This window comes from Carlito syrichta, unplaced genomic scaffold, assembly GCF_000164805.1.
Source record: "Carlito syrichta isolate Samal-C Ts95f unplaced genomic scaffold, Tarsius_syrichta-2.0.1 Scaffold288986, whole genome shotgun sequence".
NCBI lineage: Eukaryota > Metazoa > Chordata > Mammalia > Primates > Tarsiidae > Carlito > Carlito syrichta.
Genome location: NW_007233082.1, coordinates 348,780 through 374,129, shown reverse-complemented (window position 1 = coordinate 374,129; position 25,350 = coordinate 348,780). Strand labels below are relative to the sequence as shown.

The 25,350-nt window shown below is 38.6% G+C and overlaps 1 protein-coding gene across 4 annotated transcripts in view; it reads right to left on the bottom strand.

Moving 5' to 3' along the window:
* Positions 1–25,350, bottom strand: part of EYA1 (EYA transcriptional coactivator and phosphatase 1) — a 333,490-nt gene that overhangs the window by 15,609 nt on the left and 292,531 nt on the right. For all 4 annotated transcript variants that reach the window (XM_021710442.1, XM_008054057.2, XM_008054059.2 and 1 more), the window contains exons 13-16: positions 4,556–4,614; positions 4,283–4,443; positions 2,964–3,078; positions 2,737–2,858 (exon numbers count right to left, since the gene is read on the bottom strand). In XM_021710442.1, the coding sequence (XP_021566117.1) occupies positions 2,737–2,858; positions 2,964–3,078; positions 4,283–4,443; positions 4,556–4,614 (457 nt within the window). The remainder of the gene's footprint in view (positions 1–2,736; positions 2,859–2,963; positions 3,079–4,282; positions 4,444–4,555; positions 4,615–25,350) is intronic.

Here is a 25,350-nt window from a genome sequence, read left to right as displayed (position 1 = left end):
GTCTTGGGCTGCCAATAGGGTCATTTTAATGGACAATGGGACAGTTTATAGTTTTCAAATGTGAATGGTTGAGCTAGGCCTGCACCTCTTTCAAATCAGGATCAGATATACACATGAACAAATTGCTTGTTTGCTTAAACAAATGTCTGCTTTATATTTGTATTTTGCACTAACATCTCTAGTTTGCATCTGACAGAATGAAATAGAGCTAGCCTTATTCAAAGAATGCAATTTCAATGCTTCTTTAGTTGTCCACCAAACTGTGAAATATTAAATCACTTTAAGAAACAAATACAAAGTATAGTTTTCACAGCAAAAATATACAGCCAAAAATTTAGATGTCATGAAACTTTTTTCTCTCCTTTTAGGGAAATGCTTATGGGTTTTTGCAAAGTTTTCCTCTCATGGAAACAGGAAGATAAACTCAGTGTTATTCAAAGGTGAAACTGTGGTTGTATTAAAGATTTAAAAGTACTTAGTGTTGACTGGATTATTATTGTAATTTCCTATTATATTACCATTTTCAAATTATTCAGGATTAAACTTCAATACACATGACATGTAATATAAGTAATGTAATACATTACTTATACTTTCCTCCTAAGAAGTTAAGCACTACTCCTTCTGTACTATATGCTTTTTTTTTTTTAGAATTTGTTCCAACTCTCATATGCTGGAAAAACTTGACCACAATCACTATTTACAAAACACAATATAATTCCTCTTTATTGATATAGATGAAAATAAGATTAACACATGAGTTATGTAAACTGCTATTTTTATTAAACATATAAAAGTTCTAGTTATAATGTGCTACTAGGAGTTCTATTCTATTTGGTATATTCCTTTCTTGTTATAAATATTTTCTAGTATTATGTTCTTGACCCTTCTTAAAAATCATCAGTCATTCTCAAACTCCAGATATGTTACTTCTAACTTGAAAGGTTTACCTGAATACTTCATTGGCTCTTCAAACTCAATACTGATAGATCAAACCTGATTTCCCCATAAGTTGCATATACCATTAGTGACCCAAGCACCTAAAAGGCTCTGTGTAAGCCTTCTTCAAAATAAATGATCAGTTATTTGTCCATTTCATTCAACAAACATTTATTGAGCACCTACTATGTGCTGGGTGTTGCAACTACTATAAAACAGACAAACATTTTGTTTTTGTTTTTGTTTTTGTCGCCCAGACTGGAGTGCAGTGGCCACTCCCAGCCACCGCAGCCTCAGCTTGCTGGGCTCTGGCGATCCTTCTGCCTCAGGCTTCCAAGTAGCCGGAACTACAGGCGTGCGCTACCATGCCTGGCTGATTTTTTTGGTTTATTGTAGAGATGAGGTCTCACTGCCCAGGCAGGTCATTTTTTACAGTCTGGCTGGGAAATTGTATTACAAGCAAATAATGATACAAGTTATTATTTAGTGATCATTTAGTAAATTCTTTGAAGGAGATGTACAGGAAGTATAAAATTACAGGCAGATGGAAGTTAGACCTATAGGGATTCCATTTTTGTCCCTTTTTACTTAGATGGAGCCAAGCAGCCAAAGACTGCCTCCTTTCCATTGACCAGGATGCTCATCTTCCTTCCCCTGAACTAAAATAACATTTATCTTCTTAGGGTAATATATAAGACCATTTATGGCTAGACCCAAGACTACCTTTCCAGTTTCAGCTTCCAATAAGCACTACAAAATAGCCACCCAGGACCATTCACAAGTCCCTCCATAGGTAATATGTTTGAATTTCTCTGCCCCTTTGTTCTTACTACTGCATCTACCTGGTAAACTCTTATTTGTCTTCTATACCTAGCACAAATGGCACTTTTTGCCTTTAGTTTTCACTGATATTTGCTTCTGCCTCTTCCTGGAAGAAAGTGAATGCTTCCTCAGTCACCTGCTCAACCAGGCACTTGGCAGTGGGATTCTCAAGGGTATGGACAATCTGGACCTTGGAATCTGAGAGACCTGTGGCTTGACCCTTAGCTTTGCTAGCAATTAACTTGAAAAATTTACTTAAGCCTCTGAGCTTTGGTTTCCTCATTTGTAAAAAGGTAAGATTGTAAAGATTGACTTTAATATGTAAAATGCTTAGTACAGTTCAGGCATCTAGCATATTGCATTATAGTTATTTAGATGTCTGCTTCCCTTGATACCAAGAGCCATGTCTTTTTAAATGCCTACTTTTATTCTGTTTTGATTTATATTCTAACTTTTATATTAGTCTTTCCCCCCCAACTGTTCATGAAAGAAGCTCAAGTTTTTAAAAATCCCTACAACAAAAATGGAAACTCAATTGACAATACATAAGCTAAAAGCAAAACAAAGCATTTTGAGTAATAATAAAGAAAACTGTTACTAGAATTGTTTCATTCATTTCTACTTTATATTGTTTTATGATAGTGTTCATTTTAACTTAGAAAATAAGATATATTTATTGATGTTGTCCAAAAGAACAAAATAGGATAATAATACAGAATTGGTGCTAAATTACTCTATTTCAAATGTCTTGGTCTTAATGTTAGCCAGTAAAGTAAAATTATATGACTTCAACTACATGAATTATGCTTTATATTTCTCTTGATGTCTAAAGCCAATTTTGCAAATTGGTTATTCTTCTAGTTTTCTGGCCTGTCTAGCATTTGGGGGGTGGGGGAAGACTCATTTATTGCCTTTAAGTTTTACTACCCTGAAGAAAAGGATTGATTGCTTTTTAAAAAAATAAAAGCAGCTCACCTATTTTAGTTGCACTGTAAATATTTTCTATTGGAAATACAATTCCTAATCCATATAGCAGAACTTTTGCCAATGCTGGGATGAGCTGAGTAGTTGTTACTAAAATATTCACACAGTTCGTCCTAGGAGAACAGAAAGAAGAAAAAGACTGTTGAAAAATAAGTCTCCAAAATGAACAAGCATGAGCAGTGCCCATTTCCCAACAAAGGCCCCACAGAGAGCCTCACCGGGAGTGAATGAGCGAGAGTGCTTTTAGGGCCAGTGTCAACCAGGAGTCGGTCAGGGCTTCAATCTCAGCCCTCAATTGCAGCCAGGCTTCCCTCTTAGCTGGACCAAGTAGACCTGAGGATTTAAAAGCATATGATGAACTACTTCCTTATGAACATATCTCTTCAACTTTCTAAATAATAATCATTTACTAGTACTACTAACACTGCCTTCGAGCTTTATAGTAGGCAAAGTATTTTTCACACATTTTCATTCTGCTGACAAATATTTACATAGTAGTATAGGGAATATCTACTGATTTTTCATTGCTACCATCCTTTCTTCTAGTTATAGAAGTCATTTCCTCTTTTGGGGGAGCCTACTGTCCCATATTCCTCTACTTGTGTAGTCCAGGCAGACCTGACCCCACCTTCTGGCTCCCAGGGTAGCTGTGTGGTTCTTGGATTGGCCAGTGAAAGTCTGTCTTGGAACTTTTGGTATGCAGCCTCGATCTGCTGGGCTCCGGCGATCCTTTCGCCTCAGCCTTCCAAGTAGCCGGAATTACAGGCGTGCGCTACCACGCCCGGCTGATTTTTTGATTTACTGTAGAGATGAGGTCTCACCTGCTCAGGTGGGTCTCGAACCTGCGGGCTCAGGCAATCCACTCACCTCAGCCTCCCAAAGGCGCGGGATTACAGGCTGAGCCACCGAGCCCGGCTCTACCTCTTCTTACAAAGATGCTAAACTGGTAGAATACAAACCTATCCCTACTGGTGGTCATTTTGCCACCTCTTGGGAGAGAGTGACCTAGAATGATTCCAAAAAAACACATTCCCCCTTACCGCCCCTGCCCCCTGCAAAAACACAAAGGCTTTCCTGGTTGTATCATCTGAACATTTGGATATGTCCATGCTGCAAACCAATATCACCTCTAAACTCTTCATTATTAAGTCCATGTATTCCGTTTTTATGCTGAAACCATCATGAACCACCATCAAAAGATCCAAACTAATGCAAGTATTTACCTGGTAGGAGCTTAACAACCCATCTTGTGATTTGGGGTTGCTAATCCCACTTCCTTGAAAAGACAACTGGATGTCAAAGAGGTCAAAAAACTTGCCCCAGGTCATACTACTAGGTAATGGAGTCAGGGCAGATGACTCTAGACTAATATTTCTGTCACTAAGTCATAACAGAATAATGACTGGTTAGATAAAACTGCCCTTAAAAGGCTACTATATCCCAAACAGTGTATGTGACACGACCAGTTATGATACTTTTAGAATTGTATCTAGACTGTCTTAACTAGCCCGCTAAAATACTGGTGGTAGTCACTTGCCTCCAACATTATTTTTGTAGGTGTTGTAGATCTCTTTTACCCGTCTGTAGCGGAAGGCCAACTTTCTCATCCAGTCCACGCCGCCCCGTACCCCAGTTGCCAGGCATAAATTAGCACTGGTTGCTGCAGCAGGAAAGCCATCTGTTCCAAAGTTATACGTGCTATTTAGATGCAAGAAAAGCCCAACGTTAACCAAACAGAAAGTTCATATTAATTGGGTGAGTCATTAAGCTCTAACAGGGAGACAATCCCTTCACATCCCAGTGTTCTCACCTGAGGTCCTGTCCATTATCATCTGAAGAAACATCGTCTATATGAACTTGGTCACATTCCTAAAACACAGTTAAAATGATACATGATGATTTTCAAAAAGCATCCACATTTTTTTTCAACCACCCCCCCCCCACAGCTATTTTTTAAAAACTCCTTAATTGGAGTGTTTTTCAACAACGTCAATCAGTAGGTGGCAGTCTTGTTAAATTGACATTTTTACCTACTGAAGGTCCTCTTCCACTCTAAGAAAGAAGCAGTGTCATTAAGGACTACTGTTATTCAGCTTCAGAAAACACATTTTTGTGTTTAGAAAGGAAAGTGATTGAAAACAATTAGCATATGTGTTCCATAAACCTCAGGTACCTTAAGACATCATGCTGCTCAAAGCCGATTCAGTCAGTGCCTAAGCATAACTGAAACCAGACATTTTGGTAAATGTAACATGCTAGAAAAATTAAACCTGATGCTAACTGCCAATGAAATTATGACCTCTGATTGCTGTTGAGCCACACACCAACACAGCCTGAGGCCAAAGTGCTGCGGATCCCAGACAAAAAATCTGTTACTGGTTTGCCATTTATTTGAGAGATGTGAGTTTTATTCTGTGTGTGTGTGTGTGTGTGTATGTGTGTGTGTGTGTGTGTGTGTGTGTACGTGCACAGCATAAAACAAAACGAAGGGAGACTTCAAAACCTGAGTAAAAGTAATCAAGCCATATAGTGTTTTTTAAAAACCTTTTTAGTATTTTGTAAAAATTGTTTTACCATTATTACATATTCATTCTACACACTGGATTTATGATAGTATAATGTTAGTTTGAACAGACCTGATTTTTAAATCCCAAGCTATGTGTAAATTGTTTCGAATAGGAGGCCATGCTTGTGGGCTGAAGCTCTGGAGGATCGAGTTAATGTTTATGCACCTGTTTGCATAGGAGCACCCATACATCTCATCACTGTCTCCCCAGCCCCTAGCACAGTTGGGGGAAGAGTAGCCACTCGATAAACATTTGTTAATAAATGAAGTCATATTCATTTGCAGACAGACAAGGTCTCTAGTCCAGAAATGAGTAACACACACACTTGGCATGGTTTCATATCTCTGTCATGTTCCTCTTGCTGCAGTCAGCTTCCAAATACCCCAGAGGCCTTTATTGTACTCATTTCCATTAAAGTTTTAGTTTAAAAATATTATTAAAAGAAATTTCCAGGCACACATCCTGTATCTTAAAAGGTTCTTCTGACTGAAGGTCTGGTTGTGTTTCAGATAGTTAATTTTATAAAATCTAGCCTATCTCTAAGCACTCAGCGTTCAACTTTGTAACAAAAATGACACATGGAAAGCAATGCAGTGATAGAAGGTATATTTTTATGTTGCGGGTTCCTTCTGAACAAATTCTTTTCTCTCCATGGATTTGTGAGGAAGGGAGGAGGAGATAGAAGTGGAAAGAAACTCAAACCAGCTGTTCCTTAACAGAATTAAAATTGTGACCCCCCAACCTCTCCTCTAAAGCATCTATTTTCCAGGCAGCCCTCTCCCAGCAAGCAGCAAGTTCCAAGGAGGAAAAGACTTTGACCTTGTAACCCTCCCCTGCTCTCCTGAGGTCCATAACCTCAGATAAGAAAAAAGGAAAAGCAAGGCTAGGAGCCCTCACATGCTGACTGTGAATTTAACATTTTAAAAACAGGTCATTCTTGGAAAACATAGTTGGGCACTTCTCAGAGTTATTAATTTAATCATATCTTAGAAGATGAATGACAGTTTGTGTTTTCAACAATATACTTATTCGAGGACTAAAGAATTACTAAATTATGAACAGAAATGTCTGATATTTATCTAACCAGAAATGCAATTTTTATGTTGTTGGTAAGCTACTTTTTTAGAGTATATGATTAGCAAACCAAAAAATAAAATAAATTAAAAAAAAGCCATAGCGCTATGATGGAGAAATTTTCTCTCGGGAGAATGAACAGGAAGATGGAAGAAGCTGAGGAACAACTGGAAGAGGAAAAAATATGCTAAAAAGAATTTAATTCGAGGAAGCAAAGCTGACCTAGAATTTCCAGGTTACATCTAAGGGTGGAAAGAGTTCTTTGGAAAAGCAGGTAGTTAAGATGCTTTTCTTAAACTAATTTAGTTTAAATCCCCATTACTAACAGAGAAGTCAGTTATCTTCTAAGGACTGTTAATGACTTCATTGTTGCTATTGTTCTTCCACATCCTGTATTTGCTTTCTCCTGCTAGCTTCATTTAAAACTTTTGGTTCCCAGGCCAAGGACCTCATTTGAAGTATTGTTCAGTCTCTTGGTTAGCTCTAATTAAGTGTCAACACCCTCAAGCCTTTACCAGCAGATAGCAAACTCACTTCACAGTGACTTGATTAACAAGAAAATCCTCGTTCTTTACCAGGAGAATTTCTGTAGGATGATTTTAAGGAAAAGAGATTCAGAAATCAAGAGCATTTTAAAAAAGGGTCTCATTAGCACCTGCAGGAATGAAAAATAATCAGCAAAATGTCTGTGTTAAATATGTTTATGTAATTGTTGCTCATTTCACTTCATGAACAATAGAATTATACTGTGCTGCACAAACATCAAATACATTAAAATACACACTGAGAATTCATTACCTATAAGTTTTCCCATGAGTGTACAAATAATGGTGTATGCCTTGGGAAGAATGCTCTTTAAAAAATTTAATGAGAAGCTGTAACATTACTATCTTAATGTTTATTAGCTATTAAAAAAACTTTAATTCCTGAACGAATGGAGAATATCAAGATACTGAAATGTTTCACCACAGAACTGTGCAACGTGTTAACTTGGCTGAGTGCATTCACTCTTGAATTAGAAACTGCAGTTACCTTCCTTCAGATACCCTGAAACCCATTGTCCTCTGTGAAGAACTTTTCCTCCTCTCACTTTTGAGAAGCTATCTAGCTTCTTATTGTTTGTCTTCTTAAGAGGTAAATTTTAGGTTCTCATTTATGCCTTCTGGGCTGGGGTGATTTTGAGTTTCCAAATTTCCTTTCAACAATTAGCTAACTGAGGGAAGGGAACCGGGAGTGATTTAAGAGTCCAGGGCTTCAGGCAGAAGCTCTGGACTCACTAAACCAACAGCAGCAGCAAGGGTTAAAGTCTCCCTGGAAGACTCTCTGAGTGCAGAAGACAAAAAGGGAAGCCTAATATATTCCCAGGTGCCAAAACATAGTCCTAAAAACCCTATCTGGTGCTCAGTACACAGAGTGCAGAAGATATAGAATTCCAGGGGAAAATAAGTTTTTATTCCAAAAACAGACTAAACGTGCTGAAAATGTACTTTTGAAATAAACTTCCAAAAAGTATGTGATAGAGTTTTAAGGTGGTGAAATCATTACTGAATCCAAGTCTTGAGGCATCATTCCCATACTTCACGTATGAATCTGTCGTGGTTGGGCTTGAGATGTCCAGGGGTTTTGGTTTGCATTTCTCTGATGATGAGTGAGGCTGAGCACTTTTTCATGTGTCTGTTGGCTGCCCGGATATATTCTTTTGAGAAGTGTCTATTCATGTCTATTGCCCACTTAATGAAGGGGCTGCTTGTTTTTTTCCTTCCGGCACGTTTGAGTTCCTTGTAGATCCTAGATGTTAGGCCTTTGTCGGATAAACAGTTGGCAAATATATTTTCCCATTCTGTGGGCTGTCTCCCTGCTTTCTTGATGGTTTCTTTTGCTTTGCAGAAGCTCGTTAATTTGATGAGGTCCCATTTGTCTATCTTATTTCTTAAGGTATTGGCGTTTAGGGTTCTGAATAGGAATTGATTCCCTGTTAGTGATTTATCACAGAAACAAAGAACAGAGTTCCATATGTTCTCACTCATAAGTGGACCTTGAACAATTATAATCCTATAAGAAAGCAACTGGCAGTAGAGGGAAACTGTCAGGAGAGGAGGGGTGGGATTGGCAGTTGAGGGAAACTGCTAGGGGAGGGAGGGGCATACCTTATCAACAAGGGTATCTGCGTGATCAGTGTTTGTGTACCTAAACCTGAAATGTACCCCACATCTTTATAATAAAAATAATTTTTTTTTTTAAAAAAGAGAGATGCGCAGGGAACCTCTACTGTGTTAGGCTACCTGGTCACTGGGGGCAGAGGCCACGATTCCAAGGACTTCCGACAGATTCTGCACTCACACCCATCTGAACTGACAAGTGGGTGCCTTAGCCTAGAAAGGTGATTATTCATTCATGTGTAGAATTATTTATCAAAAGACTTCTGTGTTCCAGGTAGTGTTCTAGAAACTAAGGACACAGCACTTAACAAAACAAAAATCCTTACTGCCTTGGGACTAACATTTTAGTGGGAGAAATACACAAACAAGAACATATGCAAAATGTACAGTATATTAGACAGTGATAACTGCTAAGGAGAAAAAAATAGGGGGGGTAGGGTAGATAAAGTGGGGAGGAGGAGTACAAGGGGGTGTCTGGGGAAAGAGCCTTCTAGGCAAAGAAAAGAGCAGGTTCCAAGACCCTGGGGCAGGAGTATCCTGGTGTGATGAGGCAGGAGGAAGGAGCAAGGCAGAGAGTAGAGGAGGGGAGGAGTTCCCTGGGTGGGTGGGTCATAGCAAGTGCCTTGAGGCAGGGATGGCTGACTTGTCTGCTGCTTCCCTGGCCAAGCCTGATTCTTGCTGGTTTTTGGTCCCAGACCCAAAACCTTTGAATGCCCGTGGGGTGGGGTGGGGTGGAGGAAGGTGGCACTTATTGAGCAAGTCCTCAATCTCTCCAGGATACAGTCCACATTTAGAGGTGGAGAGTAACTCTGTGGACTTGGTGAGTAGACTGCAGAAAGGCGAGAGGGAAGCCTCTTGAAGACACAATTTCCTTTACCCCCAAATCACAGATAGGAGCATTCATATGAGAGTTGGAAAGGGATCAAGACTTGAGAAAAGAGTTATTTTTTGATTATTGTTTTTCAAAGGGATGTCGAAATCAGCAGCATGCTTGCATATAGGCTCAGTAACAAGCCAATAATAGAGGAATACATAATTAATATTTTTATTGAACCAATTCATATATATATATATATATATATATATATATATCTCCACATATCCCCATAAATTCTATGGAAGAATTGAGGCCAGTGCAAAGCAAAGTTGTGATTATCCTTCACTAGAAAAATTTAACAATTAAATGACCAAACTCTGATATACCTAAAGTATCTGTCCCACTGCCCACTGTTCCCATCCTGTGATTGGTGTCACTGTTTTCAGAAATCCTAAGGCACCAGAGGTATACCACCTCTTGATACTTGATTACAAGCATGGTATGGTGGTACTTTGTATCCCCTCTAGAGGACATTCTTCCTTCCCACAAAGCAATGGCTAACTTCTTCAGCTAGAGGATTTCTTAAACTTCTTGTGAAGTTCTCACAAGGCAGGCTCTCAGTTTTTCTCACTCACATAGACTCCTATTTCTTGTTAAGTTGAATTTAGGGTGAAAATGCCACTGTATTTAACATCATAAGCCATCTTACAGACAAGAAAAATGAAGACTCAGAAAGGCTTAATAATGTAGGATAAATGCTGAGACACTATGACTTTGACCCACAATGCTTGGCTTCTTTCCAGGCTCCTCAATTTCAAATGATATAGACAACTAACTGCTCAGTCTATCTGTTGATCATGACCTAGGGCTTTTAGGGCTTCTCAGCTGTTTTGAACTTAGAGAACTCTAGCACCACCTCCCTTTTGTCTGCTCCACTTCTACCTGTACCCTGTGTCTGAGATTATGGCCCCCTGCCCCGCTTGGGGTGTGAATGTGGACCCTGCATCCTCTGGTTCAATCCCCAACCCTTTATGTCATCACCAGGCCTTTAAATGACTGCACCTAAGAGGGAAATGGTCCTGGAAGGAGAGCCATTGTGGTCATCGATTGGGTCTCTGCCAGAAATGGAGGGTACAGAGTTCGAGCCTAGGTTTCAGCACATCACACGGACAAAGTGTCCTAAGTAGGAGGTTCGAGGCCCAGAAGTGTGGCTAAATTAGGCCACAGTCACGGCAAGGGTTGCTGAAAGAGGGTAGATGATACCAGTTGGGGGTGCGGTGTTGCGCCCACAGGTACCAGCCTGCAAACCTCTGCTCTTACATGACAGGCTCTTGAAATCAACTTTCAGTAAATACCACAAACCACATGACCAAAGTTTACTCTTGCCTGGCTTCCCTTTATATGACAAGGCCTGTGCTTCACAGAGGAGTAAAATAAATAAAAAGAGCAAGCTTCAGTTACTGCTGGCCCTCAGCTCACAGACATTTGAGCACTCACAGAGCTAGGTTATAAAATGCTCATGTGGATGACTGGGGAAAAGTGCCAACATATGAAGCAGCTGAATGCCAGTTCTGGTGCAGGGAGTGGGCAAAAAGCCACGTGGGGCACAATCTCACAGCCATGTAGTGAATGTACATTTGCTTTTAGAACAAGACTGATGCTTTTAGAACTCTGGTTGCACTGTTGTGTTGCCTTTTGGGTCCCTCCTGTCATTATTCTTGGCATCACGACTCAAGCTGACCTTTTTCTGATCCATCATCATCTCTGGCCTTCTAGGGCTGGGCCACAGACATGTTCTTTTGGACCGAGCCCCGGGAATAACTCAGATTTTGCACAGGGGCTCATATGCAAAATATTAAGTTATGGCAGAATTTTTCTGCAAATATTTATTCTGCTTTGATACTGTAATGGTTGTACTTTCCCCCCAAGCCTTTCGCTTGTACAATAATTATGTAAAAATACACCATACAATTCAAGTTAGTTTAAGAAAATTAATAAAAAGAATTAAGACAGTCACAATGAGTCTTACTATCTGTGCCAAGTAGAGTGACGTAATAGCCAGGACACTGATGCTCTATACCTCTGAACACGAAACTAGAAACACAAACTCAGAGTAAACCTGAAGTCTTTGAATAAACAGAGACTCTAAGAAGACTCCTAGGCAGTTTGCCTGTAAGGAAAGGGAACAATATGAAAAAGTTACAATGTGCCTTTGGAGAAGTTGAGTTACAGGAGCCCAAATTCTGCTGATCCAGGCTATATTTGCTCCATGTTCCAAATTTACCATGAGAAAACGAACACCATACTGCCAACTAATTGTTTCAATACTTTCCTTTACAAAGTAAAAATGGAAGGAAAAAAGAGTCACTAGAGAACCAGCTATTTTCACTGTGTCTTTACATCAGCGTGCCTATTGAGACCAGCTGGAGTTGGCCAAGGCAGAGGAGATGACTATGGGCTTCTTTGTACTATACTATCTGTCATGAGGCAATTTCATCCCTGGCTCTGACCTCTCTATTGCACAATATAGATACTAGCTTGAGTGATACTTTTGACATGTACGGGTTGCTAAAATAATTTTTCCTCTTATTTCTAAACATAAAAATGTTTATATATGGCACAGGGGTAGTTCAAGTACTTTAGAGACAAACTCACATACATTGTCTGAAAGCTCAATTTTGACAAGTGGTCCATAGTACTTTAAAAAAAGGCACATTCCTCTGTGGACCTACCCACACAGAAAATCTAAATTGTACAGATTTAATCTAATTGTACAGATCTAAATTTTCTGTGTGGACCCACCCCTCACAGAAAATCTAAATTGTACAGACGGTCTTAGAGGGTGACCAGTGTTTGAGTGACAGAGATTTTAAGGAAGCAGTTTTCATGGTGGCTTTGGGAAATAACTCCTGACTTCCTAGATATTTTGGTAAATTCTCTGGGAAAACATAGGTAAACTGGGGCATCCCTAGAGCTTCTCTATGATTCAGAAATTCTAAGGAGGAGGAGGGGGAAGCAGGCGACAAATTAATTGATGAAAAAGATTTGAGAAACCCTGCTTTTAATTAACTGATAAATAGATTTGGTATATGAAGTCCGGCCTTCGTGGCATAAAAAATTCAGCCCAAAGCCAAATTTACAGAAACCAGGTTTTTACTTGCATATTTCTCTCTGTAAAAAAGGAGACTGACCAACCAATGTACTGTGTATTTACATTTACCGCTGTGGAATAACAAGGTTCCAATGGGCTTTCTAAAGGTGTGTCCAAGTCCTGGCTGAGTTTTCTAGAAGGCATAATGGAGAGTTTAAGCACTGTACACGTCTGCCCAGGATCATGGGTTTTCCAGAAGCCCTCAGTTGGGTCAATGGGGAAGTAGGGACAGGGAGGGTCTCCACACTGGCACTCGCTGGCAGGACTTATCATCTCTATCTAGAGTGTGCTTAGTGACCTCCTGTTTCCCCTGCTTTCACACCACATTGCTTCCTTGTAGAAGACTACCGTGTAGATAACCTGTGGTCAAAGTGTAGGTGAGGAAGAACAAATAGTAGTTTTGAAATTGGCCCCAATCTGTCTGACAATTTGGAGAAGTGAAAAGTAAGGAATTAAAACCTACCTAGACAAACGTGTCTTTGAGTTCCCACTGTAAACTATCTACTCAGCATACAGTTGGCACCAAGACATATTTTAAGTCAATATTTAAATATCTGTATCTGTTTTGATAGGAATAGGATGACACAACTATATAAGCCAATGGGAAAAGAAAACAGAATTTCAAATCTCAGAAACTGAAAAGAGGAGTTTCCACACTTATTTTGGAGAGTTGGCAATAAGATGCAACTTGTGGAGACACACTGCTTTTACAAACAAAAACAGTGTTTTTACATATTTAATGTTACAATAACCCTTGGGGATTATCTAAGTGAGAGATATTTTACTAGAATTATGTTTACATTAGCTAGGACACCTAAATGCGTGTATTAGAAACTCAAGTTTTGAATTACTGCAGTTTCAACAAAGGTAAGATATTGGCTATTTTGATCTGAATTATTTACACTAATATTCATGAAATATTTAGAGATTAAAGTCTTTACTGAATGTGCCTGCAGATGGTATGTTAAGGCAAAAGATAAACTGAAGCGACTAAGCTATATGCTGGTATATGTATACAATTATTGTAAATATTTAAGATCACTAAGTAAAAGTTTCTAGGACTCCAAAAACTGTTATTAATAACTAAAGAAAGCATGAAAACATTTTTTCAATATTTTAATATTTTCTTATAATATTACTTTCTTTTAAAGTGTGCTAATTAAAAAAATAAGATGTCATTATAATATTACTTTAGCATGTGGCTCACAGTATCCCAAAGGAATCACACAAAGATAGTTCCTTCCTAGTCAGCACAGAGTTAATAAATATGATATGTCAGTTTTACTCGGCTTGGAGTTTCTTCTTTCTCACCATGAATACCTTCTTTACCACATGATATTAAATATATTTGTCTTTATTCACACTCTCAATCTTAGGATGAGGAAAAGAAAGCCTCACATAATGAAAGCCAGAAAGAACTGAAAATAAACTTTTAAAACAAAACGAACTTATTTAAAACTGCTCAACACTGTGTCTCTAAAGGTAAAGAATTAATTTAATTGGTAATTATGGCATATATTATATTTCATTTATGCTATCAATGCTTGTGATTTCCTTTACTTTTTAATAAGTCAAGTATACAATGAATACTTAATATCTAGTACTGGCCGGGCTCGGTGGCTCAGCCTGTAATCCCGCGCCTTTGGGAGGCTGAGGTGAGTAGATTGCCTGAGCTATGGGTTCAAGACCCGCCTGGGCAGCAAGACCTCATCTCTACAATAAATCAAATATCAGCCAGGTGTGGTAGCGCATGCCTGTAATTCCGGCTACTCGGAAGGCTGAGGCAGAAGGATCGCTGGAGCCCAGCAGGTGAGGCTGCAGTGGCTGGAAGCGGCCACTGCGCTCCAGTCTGGGCGACTGAGTGAGACTCCAACTCAAAAAAAAAAAAAAAAATCTAGTACTATAAGATCCATCTTTTATTGTTCAAGTTACGTTTTATACAATAGCACAAGGTTTTTCAGTGCATTCTATGGCCCTACCACTGATACACAAAAGCATATGCCCAAATACATAGCTTCATTTACGGTTCAGTTAATAAAGAAAGTGGCATTTTCTAAATTTGTGCAGGAACCAGTTGAAAATGCCAGAAACCTTCAGATGCAATGTAGGGCAATGCATTAGTGTTTGATAATATGTCAAACTATACTGTACAATTTTATCATTAAAATATACATATTTTAAATTATATCACGCAACTTAAGGTAACATATAATAAATATATTTATTATATATATTTATTATAAAAGACTATAGGCTGAATTTATGTACAAAATAATTATCATTCATAACATTAAAAAAACTTGACACACATTTAATATAAATATCACTTTTTTGAATGTTGACTCAGAACGACTTATGAATATGCCTTTGATTTACTGCTGGATTGATTTCTCAATTTTCAATGGGCTTGCTCATCATTTTTTGCAAACATAATTTGCCATTGGCAACAGTCAGTGTTTTTTGTAACTCCTGTTTCCTTTCTTTTGGATCTATTATTCCTGCTGAGAGAATCTACTAAAGAAGAATTTTTCACAGTGACACCAACTCTAGGCTTGCTGTGAATAACACAATCTCATAAAAAAATCATTCTTTTTATTGTAAACTTGCTGCCAGAAGCATGAAAAAATATTCAGAGATTTTTTATCCTTTTCTGCAACAACTCTCTTTTAACCTTCATTTCCATTTGAAGAAAATGAATCCCATGCCCATTTACTCAGAAAACATTTCACTGAAAGTTTTCATTTACAGGAAAACATTTTTGTTTTACTCATATATAAAACAATAAACTATAAGCTGTAGTATTAAATAGGCCATATTTTTTTAAAAGTGATTTTCTTCTGGAGCAATTTTTTACTCTTTCTAAAATTATTTGCAACAAATATAAGTTCCTGTTTATCACCTTTCATGTCTATAAATTTATCTTTATTTAACTGCAAACCGTATGTCGGTACAATCTTTAGAGAAATACTTTCATGTAATTAACCTATTAAAATACTTTTTTTTTTTTGCAGAAGCGGGAATAAGGTTGAAGATTTGAATGTTTAAAAGAGACTAATTTATCAATTTTAGTTAACTTATACAGTCAGATAATTTTTAAATAGTTAAGAAATACTCACTTTTGGGTAAAATGTATAGCTCAGAATAAATCAGCCCCAACAATATCCTTATTTAATATGTTAATGCAAATTTTTCATGCTGATTTTCTCTGCCATGTAATTATTACTGACTCCAGAAAGAAAAATACGCAGAACCGGACACAGGAACTTTTAAAAAAAAGGCTCCCAGTGAGCTTCAGGAAGGTTTCCATCATCACCTCCCTCACTGTCAGTCCCAGGAAGAAGGGAAGGACCTTGGAGGGGCACTTTCCTCCTCAGAAAGTTCTCTCTTCTCTTACAAGTATCAATGGGTCTAAATTTCAACATCCAAAGTTGTCCCTTCCGAATCTTCTTTTATAAGACAGAAACTTCAGGTAAGAGTAAATTACTTAAACTCCATTACATTGGTGTGAACTGTACCATCAGATAAGTTTCTTCAGCATGGTGAGCTCTGGTGTACTCCCAAACTGTTGGGTATTAATAAGGGAAATGGAGTTGGCTGGCCGAAAGAAAACTAAGGAAAAATTTTGTCTATACTCATATTCTCACTCCCTATAAAAAACACCCTTATCAAGAATTATACATTTAGAACTACAAAGCATCATGTTTTGGTTTTTATATGTTATTCAGGAAAATGTCATATTATATATCATTAAAATAGCATGAATATTATATTTGTTACAGAATAAACTATGGCAGTGTCACTAGAAAATATATAAGCCACATGCTCTGTATTCTTTCATTCATTTTGTCATGCATTCAACTAATGATGACTGAACACACTATTTATATTCTGGGCACCAAATACAAAAAAATAAAGGAGATGCACATCTTGCCTTATGGCTTTATAAACGTGGGGAGGGCTGGAGAGAAAGGACCCGGTGATTATCACTACAATTTTCTCTCAAAGAAGATACTAGAATTCTTGCAAAGCCCTTCCCCTTCCAACCGATCTGTGCAGCACTTGCAGATACATTTTTCTGAAAGAAGGTTTTGCTCTTCCAGGGAATGCAATTGCCAACGTGGGGATAGGCTTCTCTGGGAGGGGAGGCAAGCAATGTGTATCACTTCTGTTTCTATCTGTCTCCCTCAGTAGATATATTTGGAAAAAATTACATTGGAAACACTTAATACATTTCAATGGAAATGAGCATTCAAGGGCCTCCATAACAAGCCCTGACCTTATCAATGTGCCTGTCCTTCACATCCCGTCATGAATGCCCTACTCCATCTCCCAGGTCAGTCTTAACAGGCCTGGTTTTCCACTCCCTTCCTTCACCAAGATAATAGTTGTGTCTATTGCATGCTGGAATGCCTTCTCTCTCCTTTCTTTCCCTTTAGACTAATGCTCCTTCATTAAGCTTTTATTGCTTTCCTTCCCTTTTCCCTCCCTGACAAGCTCTCTGCAATCCACTGAGTAACAGGATCATTGAGAGCCTACCAGGTGTCAGGCTCTGTGCCACACGTGTTATGTGTTCTTCCCAGTCCTCCCTAAAACTCTGTGTTTGATGGATAAAATACTCTACTAGATAATAAACGCTTTGAAGGAAGAGGTCATTTGATATCATTTGGATGTTTGTCCCCTTCAACTCATGTTGAAAAGTGACCCCCAACCGGAGGTAGGCCCTATTGGGAGATGTTTGATTTATATGGATGGATCCCTCATGAATGGCTTGGTGTTCTCCCTGCAGGAAAGTATGAGTTCTGGCTCTAGAAGTTCACACAAGATCTGGTTGTTAGAATTTGGTACCTTCCCCTCCTCCCATTCTCTTGCTTTCTCTCTGGCCATGTCACATGTGAATTCTCCCTATCCCTTCTCCAGGACTGGAAGCTCCTTGAAATCCTCACCAGAAGCAGATGCTGGCACCATGCTTCTTTCACAGCCTGCAGAACCATGCACCAAATACATCTCTTTTCTTTATAATCTGCCCAGCCTCAGGTATTCCTGTGTAGCAATGGAAATGGACTAATACATCATCTTTTATGTACTTTTCCCTCCTTACTTATTTTCTAACACTGGACCAAGAACATAGATGTGATAGGCTGGAACCTTTTAGATTTCCTGACTGACAGATTTAGTTATGAAGGCAGTTAATTGATAATGCTAGTGCATTCTGTCATTAAAGTGTAAAAATAAATTTATTATTTTACCCAATTATAAAACAATACACACTCATGTAGAAAATTCATGCAGTATTAAAAATATATATATAAAAGAAAGCACCTTCAATTCCATCCACTCTGAACATCTCTCTCATCGTTCCTGCCTCCTGTTCACTCACTCATTTATCCGAGGTCCTTGGCTCTTCTCAGAGCTCACACGCAAGTAAGCAGGTAAAACCAGACACACGTTTTGTAGACACTTTCCCCTCCATTCAACACTACGTAATAAAGACCTTCTTATATCAGTTAATTTCCTATATTATCTTTTAAGTTGTTGTATACTAATCCATTTTGTGTATATGTCATGTTTCTTTTAGTCAAGCAATGGCTGATGGATGGATAGTGTTCAATATTTTCTTGGATTGATAACTTTAGTTAGCCAGCAGTTATGCCAATTCTTCTTACAATTCTATTTTAAGCTTTGAAAATCATGCTTGGTACATGGTTGTTGCTCTATAAATGCTTACAAAATGAATGATTATTGTAAAGCAACATGCTTGGGCAGACTTATTGCATTCATTATCTTCTTAAGCAAGATTTCATGTATTTTCCTTGACTGATATTTTTAATCACGCAAACCTCTCAGCCTTGCTTATGATATACCTTCTGCTTAGAACACTCTTCTGTAAAGTCCACCCCAGTCAGTTTTGCCGGCTCCTGTTAGTCCTTTGATGGCAGATTCAGTGTCCTCTTCATCTTTCTGAGTACTTCATGGGCCTCTGCTACATTCCATATCTACTCCTCCCACCCCCAGCCTGACCAGATTGTAAGCTCCTTGAGAACAGGAATATCTTCATCTTGTTCACCATTATCTCTAAAAATCGTTTTACAGAATTTTAACTTCTCCCTTGGATTTTAGAAAAGCTCTTCTTGTCAATTTCTACAGGGCCTTGGCCAATTATGAGGGTAGTTTCTGCCTAAGAGCATTTAATTGGGTTTGTGATTATAATTATTTACTTTGCCATTTAGAATTTAAATCTTTTCCTATGTTTTAAGGCAAATGTTTTAGTTGTCATATTAAAGAGGAAAAATATTATTTCATCAGTCCTCTATATGCTATATACATTCAAAACACTTTGTCTTTCATTGGTTAGTTTTTCAAGCTTCTTTTTCTTTTCTTTTTTCTTTTTTTTTTTTTTGCTTAATAAAAACATCTTATCTCCAAGTTCAGTAGGGTTGCATTAATATGTGTTTAAAGCCATTCCCATCAATTTAAAAGGATGATATCTTGGATATAAGAGTTTCCTTTAACATTCTGACAACATGCCAGTACCAGAAGATAATTCTTATTCAATTATTTCTGAAGAGGCAAAAGAGTTTATAAGATAATGTTGATCAAAAACAGCATCCTCTCCCTGTGCCCTGACCCTCAACCTGCCTTACAAAGGGGTAGCACACAATTAGCAGCGAGAAGAATCCAGGGTTTAGAAAGCTTTCCCTTGGAACTGCTGTTAGTTAGAATACTGAACTGAGCCCAGATAGAGGCTCTATTGTAGCTGTACTGAAATGGGAGAAGACTCCTGGGACTGCAACTTAAACACATTTTGGGGAAGTTGATGTTACAGGCCTACAGGACTTCTCTTGCATTATTCAATCTAAAAAAAAAAAATTAATAATAATAAGGGTATCTTGAATTCCTTTCTCCACTAAGAAAACTTCCTATGAAGGTAGCTGAGGAAAATCTGGCTTTTCTAAGTAATGACTCTCTCCTAGATTAAAGATTAGCAAGCACCTGGCAAAATCAAAAATCTCAACTGAAAGCCTGTCATAGGTGACACTGACAAGTCAGTTTCACAGGATTTTTAAATAAACAGTAGCAATCCAGCAGAATACGTGAGAGCTGAAGTGTCATTTCCATTCAACACAAAGGGAATGCACTCCATTCGCTGAGGCACCACCCTGTGGCAGGCATGGGGCCAGAAGCTCCAGATTCTGTTGTTGCCTAACCCCACAAAAAGCTTATCGCTCTCTCTGAAGCCTGTTAGGGTTGACAGTACAAAGGTCACATGCTAGTCAGAAACCAGGATTGAACTCAGGTCTCTCCATCTCTGAAGCATTCACCTTCCTCTCAGACCACAGTGCTTCCTAACTGCTTCATCCAACAGATAAAGAGACTATGGCATAACTAGGAAGCCAGTTTCATGGACAGGTTCAGTCACAGCCAGTTGGAGTAACTGCTGCTTAGGTTGACTACTTTTGTCTTATATAAATCATTTAACTTTCTGATTCAGAAATTTTCAATAAAAACTTTTATGTGTACTAAGATACAATTTTTTTTTTTCACTCAGTCTACTCTTTCTGGGAAATCTTAATGGATTTCAGGGGTGATGGCTTCCATTTCGATTCTTGTAACTGAGCTTCAGACCTGTGTATACAACCGCTCGCTGGACTCCACTTGTACGTCCAACACACATTTCAAGTTCAATGTCTCAAGTTGGAATTCAGCATCTTCTTCCAAAGCCAGCTCATTCCCCTGGGTTTTCTATCTCTACCTTATTGCTCAAGTCAGAAACCAAGATTCTTGCTCACTACCCCTTATACCAAATATATCTTTAAATCCTACTCAGACTACTTTTTCTCAATAGTTTCACACCTGCCCCTATTGTTTGTTCCCATTGACAAACCCTACCAATTTCTCACCTAGATTATCAAGACCTTTAACTTTACAATATAATCATCTCCATTGTAATGCTAAAAATTAATGATTACCCTTGTCATTTAATATAAAATCCAACTTTCTTAGTAAAGTGTATAAAACCTTTCATGACCTGTCTCCTGTCTCCCTTTCCATCTTCTCATCTCACAAGTGCTCTGTGCTTTATACTTACTTGGACTTTGTTCCTAAATGCCATGCTCTCTCATGCTACTATTACTCCCCAGGGGTGGGGGGTGAGGGGTGAGGGGAAGGGGGTTGGGGGGGAGGAGTCATTTCTCCAACACTTTTTTCCTTGCCACGTCTTTCCCAGTCTGGGTGAGCCATCCTGCCTTCAAATGCTAACTAATGCCCTTACTGTAATATAATTCTACTTTTCTGCCTCTAGTCAGCATCTGGACTCCTTGAGGGAAGAGAGTGTATCTCATCTCTTTTCCTCAATGCCTAGCTAGTATCCAGAATGGAGCAATCATGAGCAAATTTATAGCAAAGAAGTTGTTTAAATCTATAATGTAGAGGCTGCTAAAATAATATTCTTGTCTATTCAACAACAGAAATTTAGAACTACATGTCTGTTAGATAGCAGTTAGACATGAGCAAGAAGACACACCTCAGAGAGTAGCCCACCCCAGCCACACCCAGGACCACTCAGTTTTAGCCCAGTCTTCACCCCAGGCTTTTTGTTTTATATGAAAAGTCCCTGTCTTGCGGTTCCAACATCTTGTTTCACACAAGACTTCATTCACCAAGGCTTACACAGATCCTACTAGCCCAGTAACACGTTGATTCACTGTTTATCTGTTGACCTATCATCCAACATTTCCAAAACAGATTTTAAGTTATTTGAGCAACTATGATTTATAGGTTTGTAAGACAGAGAAACAAAGCATTCAAAGAATACATTAGAGAAAGCCCTGTCCGGTTATTGGGCTCTGCTCATCCTTGTGTGATAGAACTAAGGTGCTATTTGCTTTCTTTACATTGCTGAAGAGGAAACACCAACGTTTTATGACTCAGTTGGAAAGATCACATGTTTCAACCTCAGTTTTACCATTACCTAACCAAGCGGCTTTGGCATTTCCCACATGTGTAAACCGGAGATAATGATAAGATAGAATTCACTGTGCTGATGGAGAATCAGAGTCAATGCTTTTTAACTGACATGAGAAGAGCTTCCCTATGGCCTGTTGCCTCTGCCTCCTATTTCACCAAGGCAGGCCCACATCTGAGCTGTCAGTCTCAGAGAACTGCTGCCCTAGGGTTGCGTCTGTCCAGGAAGGGGGGTGCTCTGCTGATCTCAGTGACATCACACACAGTGAGGCTCCACTCCATGCTGCAACACCACCACCAAACTCCACGAGCCATCCTTCAAAACATGAGGTCAGGAGATGACCAATAAAGAAAACTTATCAGCACAACTACAGAGACATGTGTCTTTTTGACATGAAGTTGACAACCTCATTTTCTATAAAGGACAGGGCACTGTGATAGTAGCCAGATACAGCAGCTACTGAACTGCCAATAATACTTTCCCTCAGGCAACTGAAGGTGGCAGGACCATGTGAATGAGGCAAGAGCCAGAGAAGTACTCAATGATGTACCTGGAACTGGGGCATTTGCAAACTAATCACTGGAAGAATTGTGTGTGTGTGTGTGTGTGTTTCTGGTGTGATTTCTGTTGGAATTCTACATAGGAATGTTGGCAGCAAACCACTTATTGTCTCATGCCCTTAATTCCCTAGCATTTCCTTAAATCACATTCCCTCTTCTTCTCCCCCACCTCCCAGCCTCACATGCTTGGTCCAGCTTTCTTCATATAGAATACACTCAATAAACAATAATAGCAACCTAGACTTCCTTTATGCTTCCAGTAGGCCAAAGCTAGTCCTATTCACTTAGCAGATGTTAACTCATGTAATCCTCACACCAACCCTATGAGGTAAGTCAGCATCCAATTTTACGGACAGGAAGTTGAGGTACAGAGAGGGCCATCATGAATGAACAAATAAGTTTAACCTCTGGTACCTCTAGAATTGTAAGTTGATAAACCACATAAACACAGGGCTTTGAGTCAAGCTGGAATAGTAAAGTCATAATGATTTTCAATATTACCCTAAGAAATATTAATATAAAGAGTAAAAATAAGAAAACCTCTCATCCCACTATCCAGGGATAAATCAGCTTTTATTATAGAAATTATTTTTGTATCTTTATAATGTAGAAAACCTTTTGGCTTCTTTTTGATGTACATATCATTTTGTTAACAGCAAGCTGGAACCACACTGTATATCATTTCATATCATATCATGATCCCTGGTCTAAAGGGATTTCCCGGTGGGGGGCAGGGAGAGCGATAAACAGAAAATCATAATATAGTATAGTAAATATTTTTACAGTATGAAAGCCTCTTCTTATTACTTTTGAATCTCACCTACCTGCCTCCACCTGTACTGTGGATTCTGCCTTCCTTCTTACCTAGGATCGATCCTATAACTTGTTGTCTGGATCTCATTCCCTTTTGCAGTTGGAGGAATTCACTCCTGTAGCTATTCCTCTCTCTTTTTCATTTATATATTTTCCTTTTTTACCGACTCATTCCCGTCGACATTCAAGCATGCCTAAATATATTCTATTTTAAAACTGAACAACCTTCACTTGATCCTGGTATTCCCTGCACTCACCACCCCATCTCTGCATTTTGTCTCTGTGGAAATTCTCAGTGCTTCCTGTCTTCACTGTGTGAGCTGTCATCCTCTACTCAACCCATTCCATTCTGGCATATATCTTCCCACTTCATTGAAATGGTGCTTATCAGAGTCATTAACAGCCAACATGATCACCAATTCCAGCCGTCTTCTCTGACCTCATCTTACTTGACTTTGGTTGCATTTGACACAATAGTGTACTATTTTCTCATTCTTGAAACTTGATTCTCCAGGATTCTGTGATACCTCATACTTTTCCACCCACCTCATTGGTTAGCCTTACAATTCTCTCTTGAAAGTTCTTCTTTCTTGGTCTTATTTCTAATTGTTAGTGCCTAATGCTCAATCTTAGGCCCTCTTTTCAATTTTTCACTCTTTCTCCTATGCGATGCCATCTAGTCTCATGGCTTTAGGACTCCCAAAATTACACCTTCAAGTTTGTCTCTCTCCTCTGAGATCCAAACCTACGTGTGTACCTGCTTATATGTATCTCTGACTTGGATGTTGAATAGGTATTTTGCATTTAGTATGCAGAATACTTAAATCCAACTCCTCAGCCCAAACCCACTCTTCAAGTATGACCACCTTTCCAGTTGCTCAAGGCAAACCTAGGAATACTTGATTCTACCATCCCTCCCCCTCTACATCTGATCCATTAGCAAACCCTATTTCCACTAAAGTATACTGTAAATCCCATGACTTCTCACGGTTTCCAGACTGCTATAGCCTCAGCCCCAAGCCAATGTTCTTCTTGGTTGGCTGTAACAGTCTCTAATTGGTTTAACTCTTGTCCCCATTTGTTATTCGTAACCAGACTGATCTTTTAAAACTGTGAACACTATCATGTCCATGCTTAAAACTTTCCAATGGCTTCTCACTGCAATTAGAAAAAAAATTACCAAGATCTGCTAAATTTATCATAGTCTTCATGATTTGGACCCTGTCGCTCTTCCTCCACTCACTATGTTCCGGCCACACTGGGTATATTATTTATTTCCTGAAGGAGTGAAACTCATTCCTACCTCAGGGTCTTTGCATTACATTGGCCATTCCCTCCCCACCCCACCCCCACGTGATCTTATCATATCATTGCAGATGCTTCCTGTTTTCCTTGTTGTTGTTGTTTTTGTCACAAATGTTTCTTCCTCAGAGACATTTTTTCCTGGTTATCTTAGCTAAAGCTCCCCTCCAATTAATCTTTTATCCAATACGGCCTGATTTTCTTCACAGTATTTATCTTTACTTGAAAGTAGTTTATTTACATAGTTTATTTCCTATTTTCCTTCCAGGGTACTCACTCCATAGGGAGAGTGTCCCTTTTCCCACCATTGCTATACCCCCATCATCTAGAACTGCGCCTAGTCACTTAATAGTTACTCAATAAATAGGCATTGAACATTGAATGAAAAAAAATGACCAAGTATAAAGAGACTTACAGAGTGCTATAAGCATCTCAGGTTTGAAGCAAGAGAAACAGCATCTATAACCTCATCTCCCAGAAATAACGACTGGCAACTTTTCAATATATTTAATTTTAATATGACATAGGTACTGAAATCAGGATCATATGCTATAATTTGTTTTGCAGACTGCTTATTTTTTAACTTGAAGTTATATAATGGTAGCTTTTATATATTTCACTCCAGTTTTTTTGGTAATATGTAATAAATTTTAACATTAAGGCTAGACAGTATTTTACAGACAAGTTTTAAGACTTTAAATATGCCATGAATATTTTCTCTATATAGAATAAAAATCTTAAAGTGATGTTTCATAAGCACTGCTGAAATTTATTTATTATTAATCTGCTATTGGATATTTAAAATATTTCTATATTTTTGTAGTATAAGCATCATGCGGGGGGTGGGGAGGGTCTGAGTGGTCCTCTGGAAAGAGCCTGAGTGAGAATATGCCACTCTGTAGCTGTGTGACCTTAGACAAATTTTGCCGTACTTATCCTAAACTTCACTTGGGTCCTCCATAACATGAAAATAATAATAGAGTTACTATCATACAGATATCAGGATATCAAATGGAACAATTTAGTCTTCATAGTCTTCATGATTTGGACCCTGTCGCTCTTCCTCCACTATGTTCCGGCCACACTGGGCATATTATTTATTTCCTGAAGGAGTGAAATGTATTTCATCCTCTCAAACTGAGGGTTTTGATGTAACTCTTGTTAATTAAGGAAATGGACAAGGCCACTTAGGACAAGTGC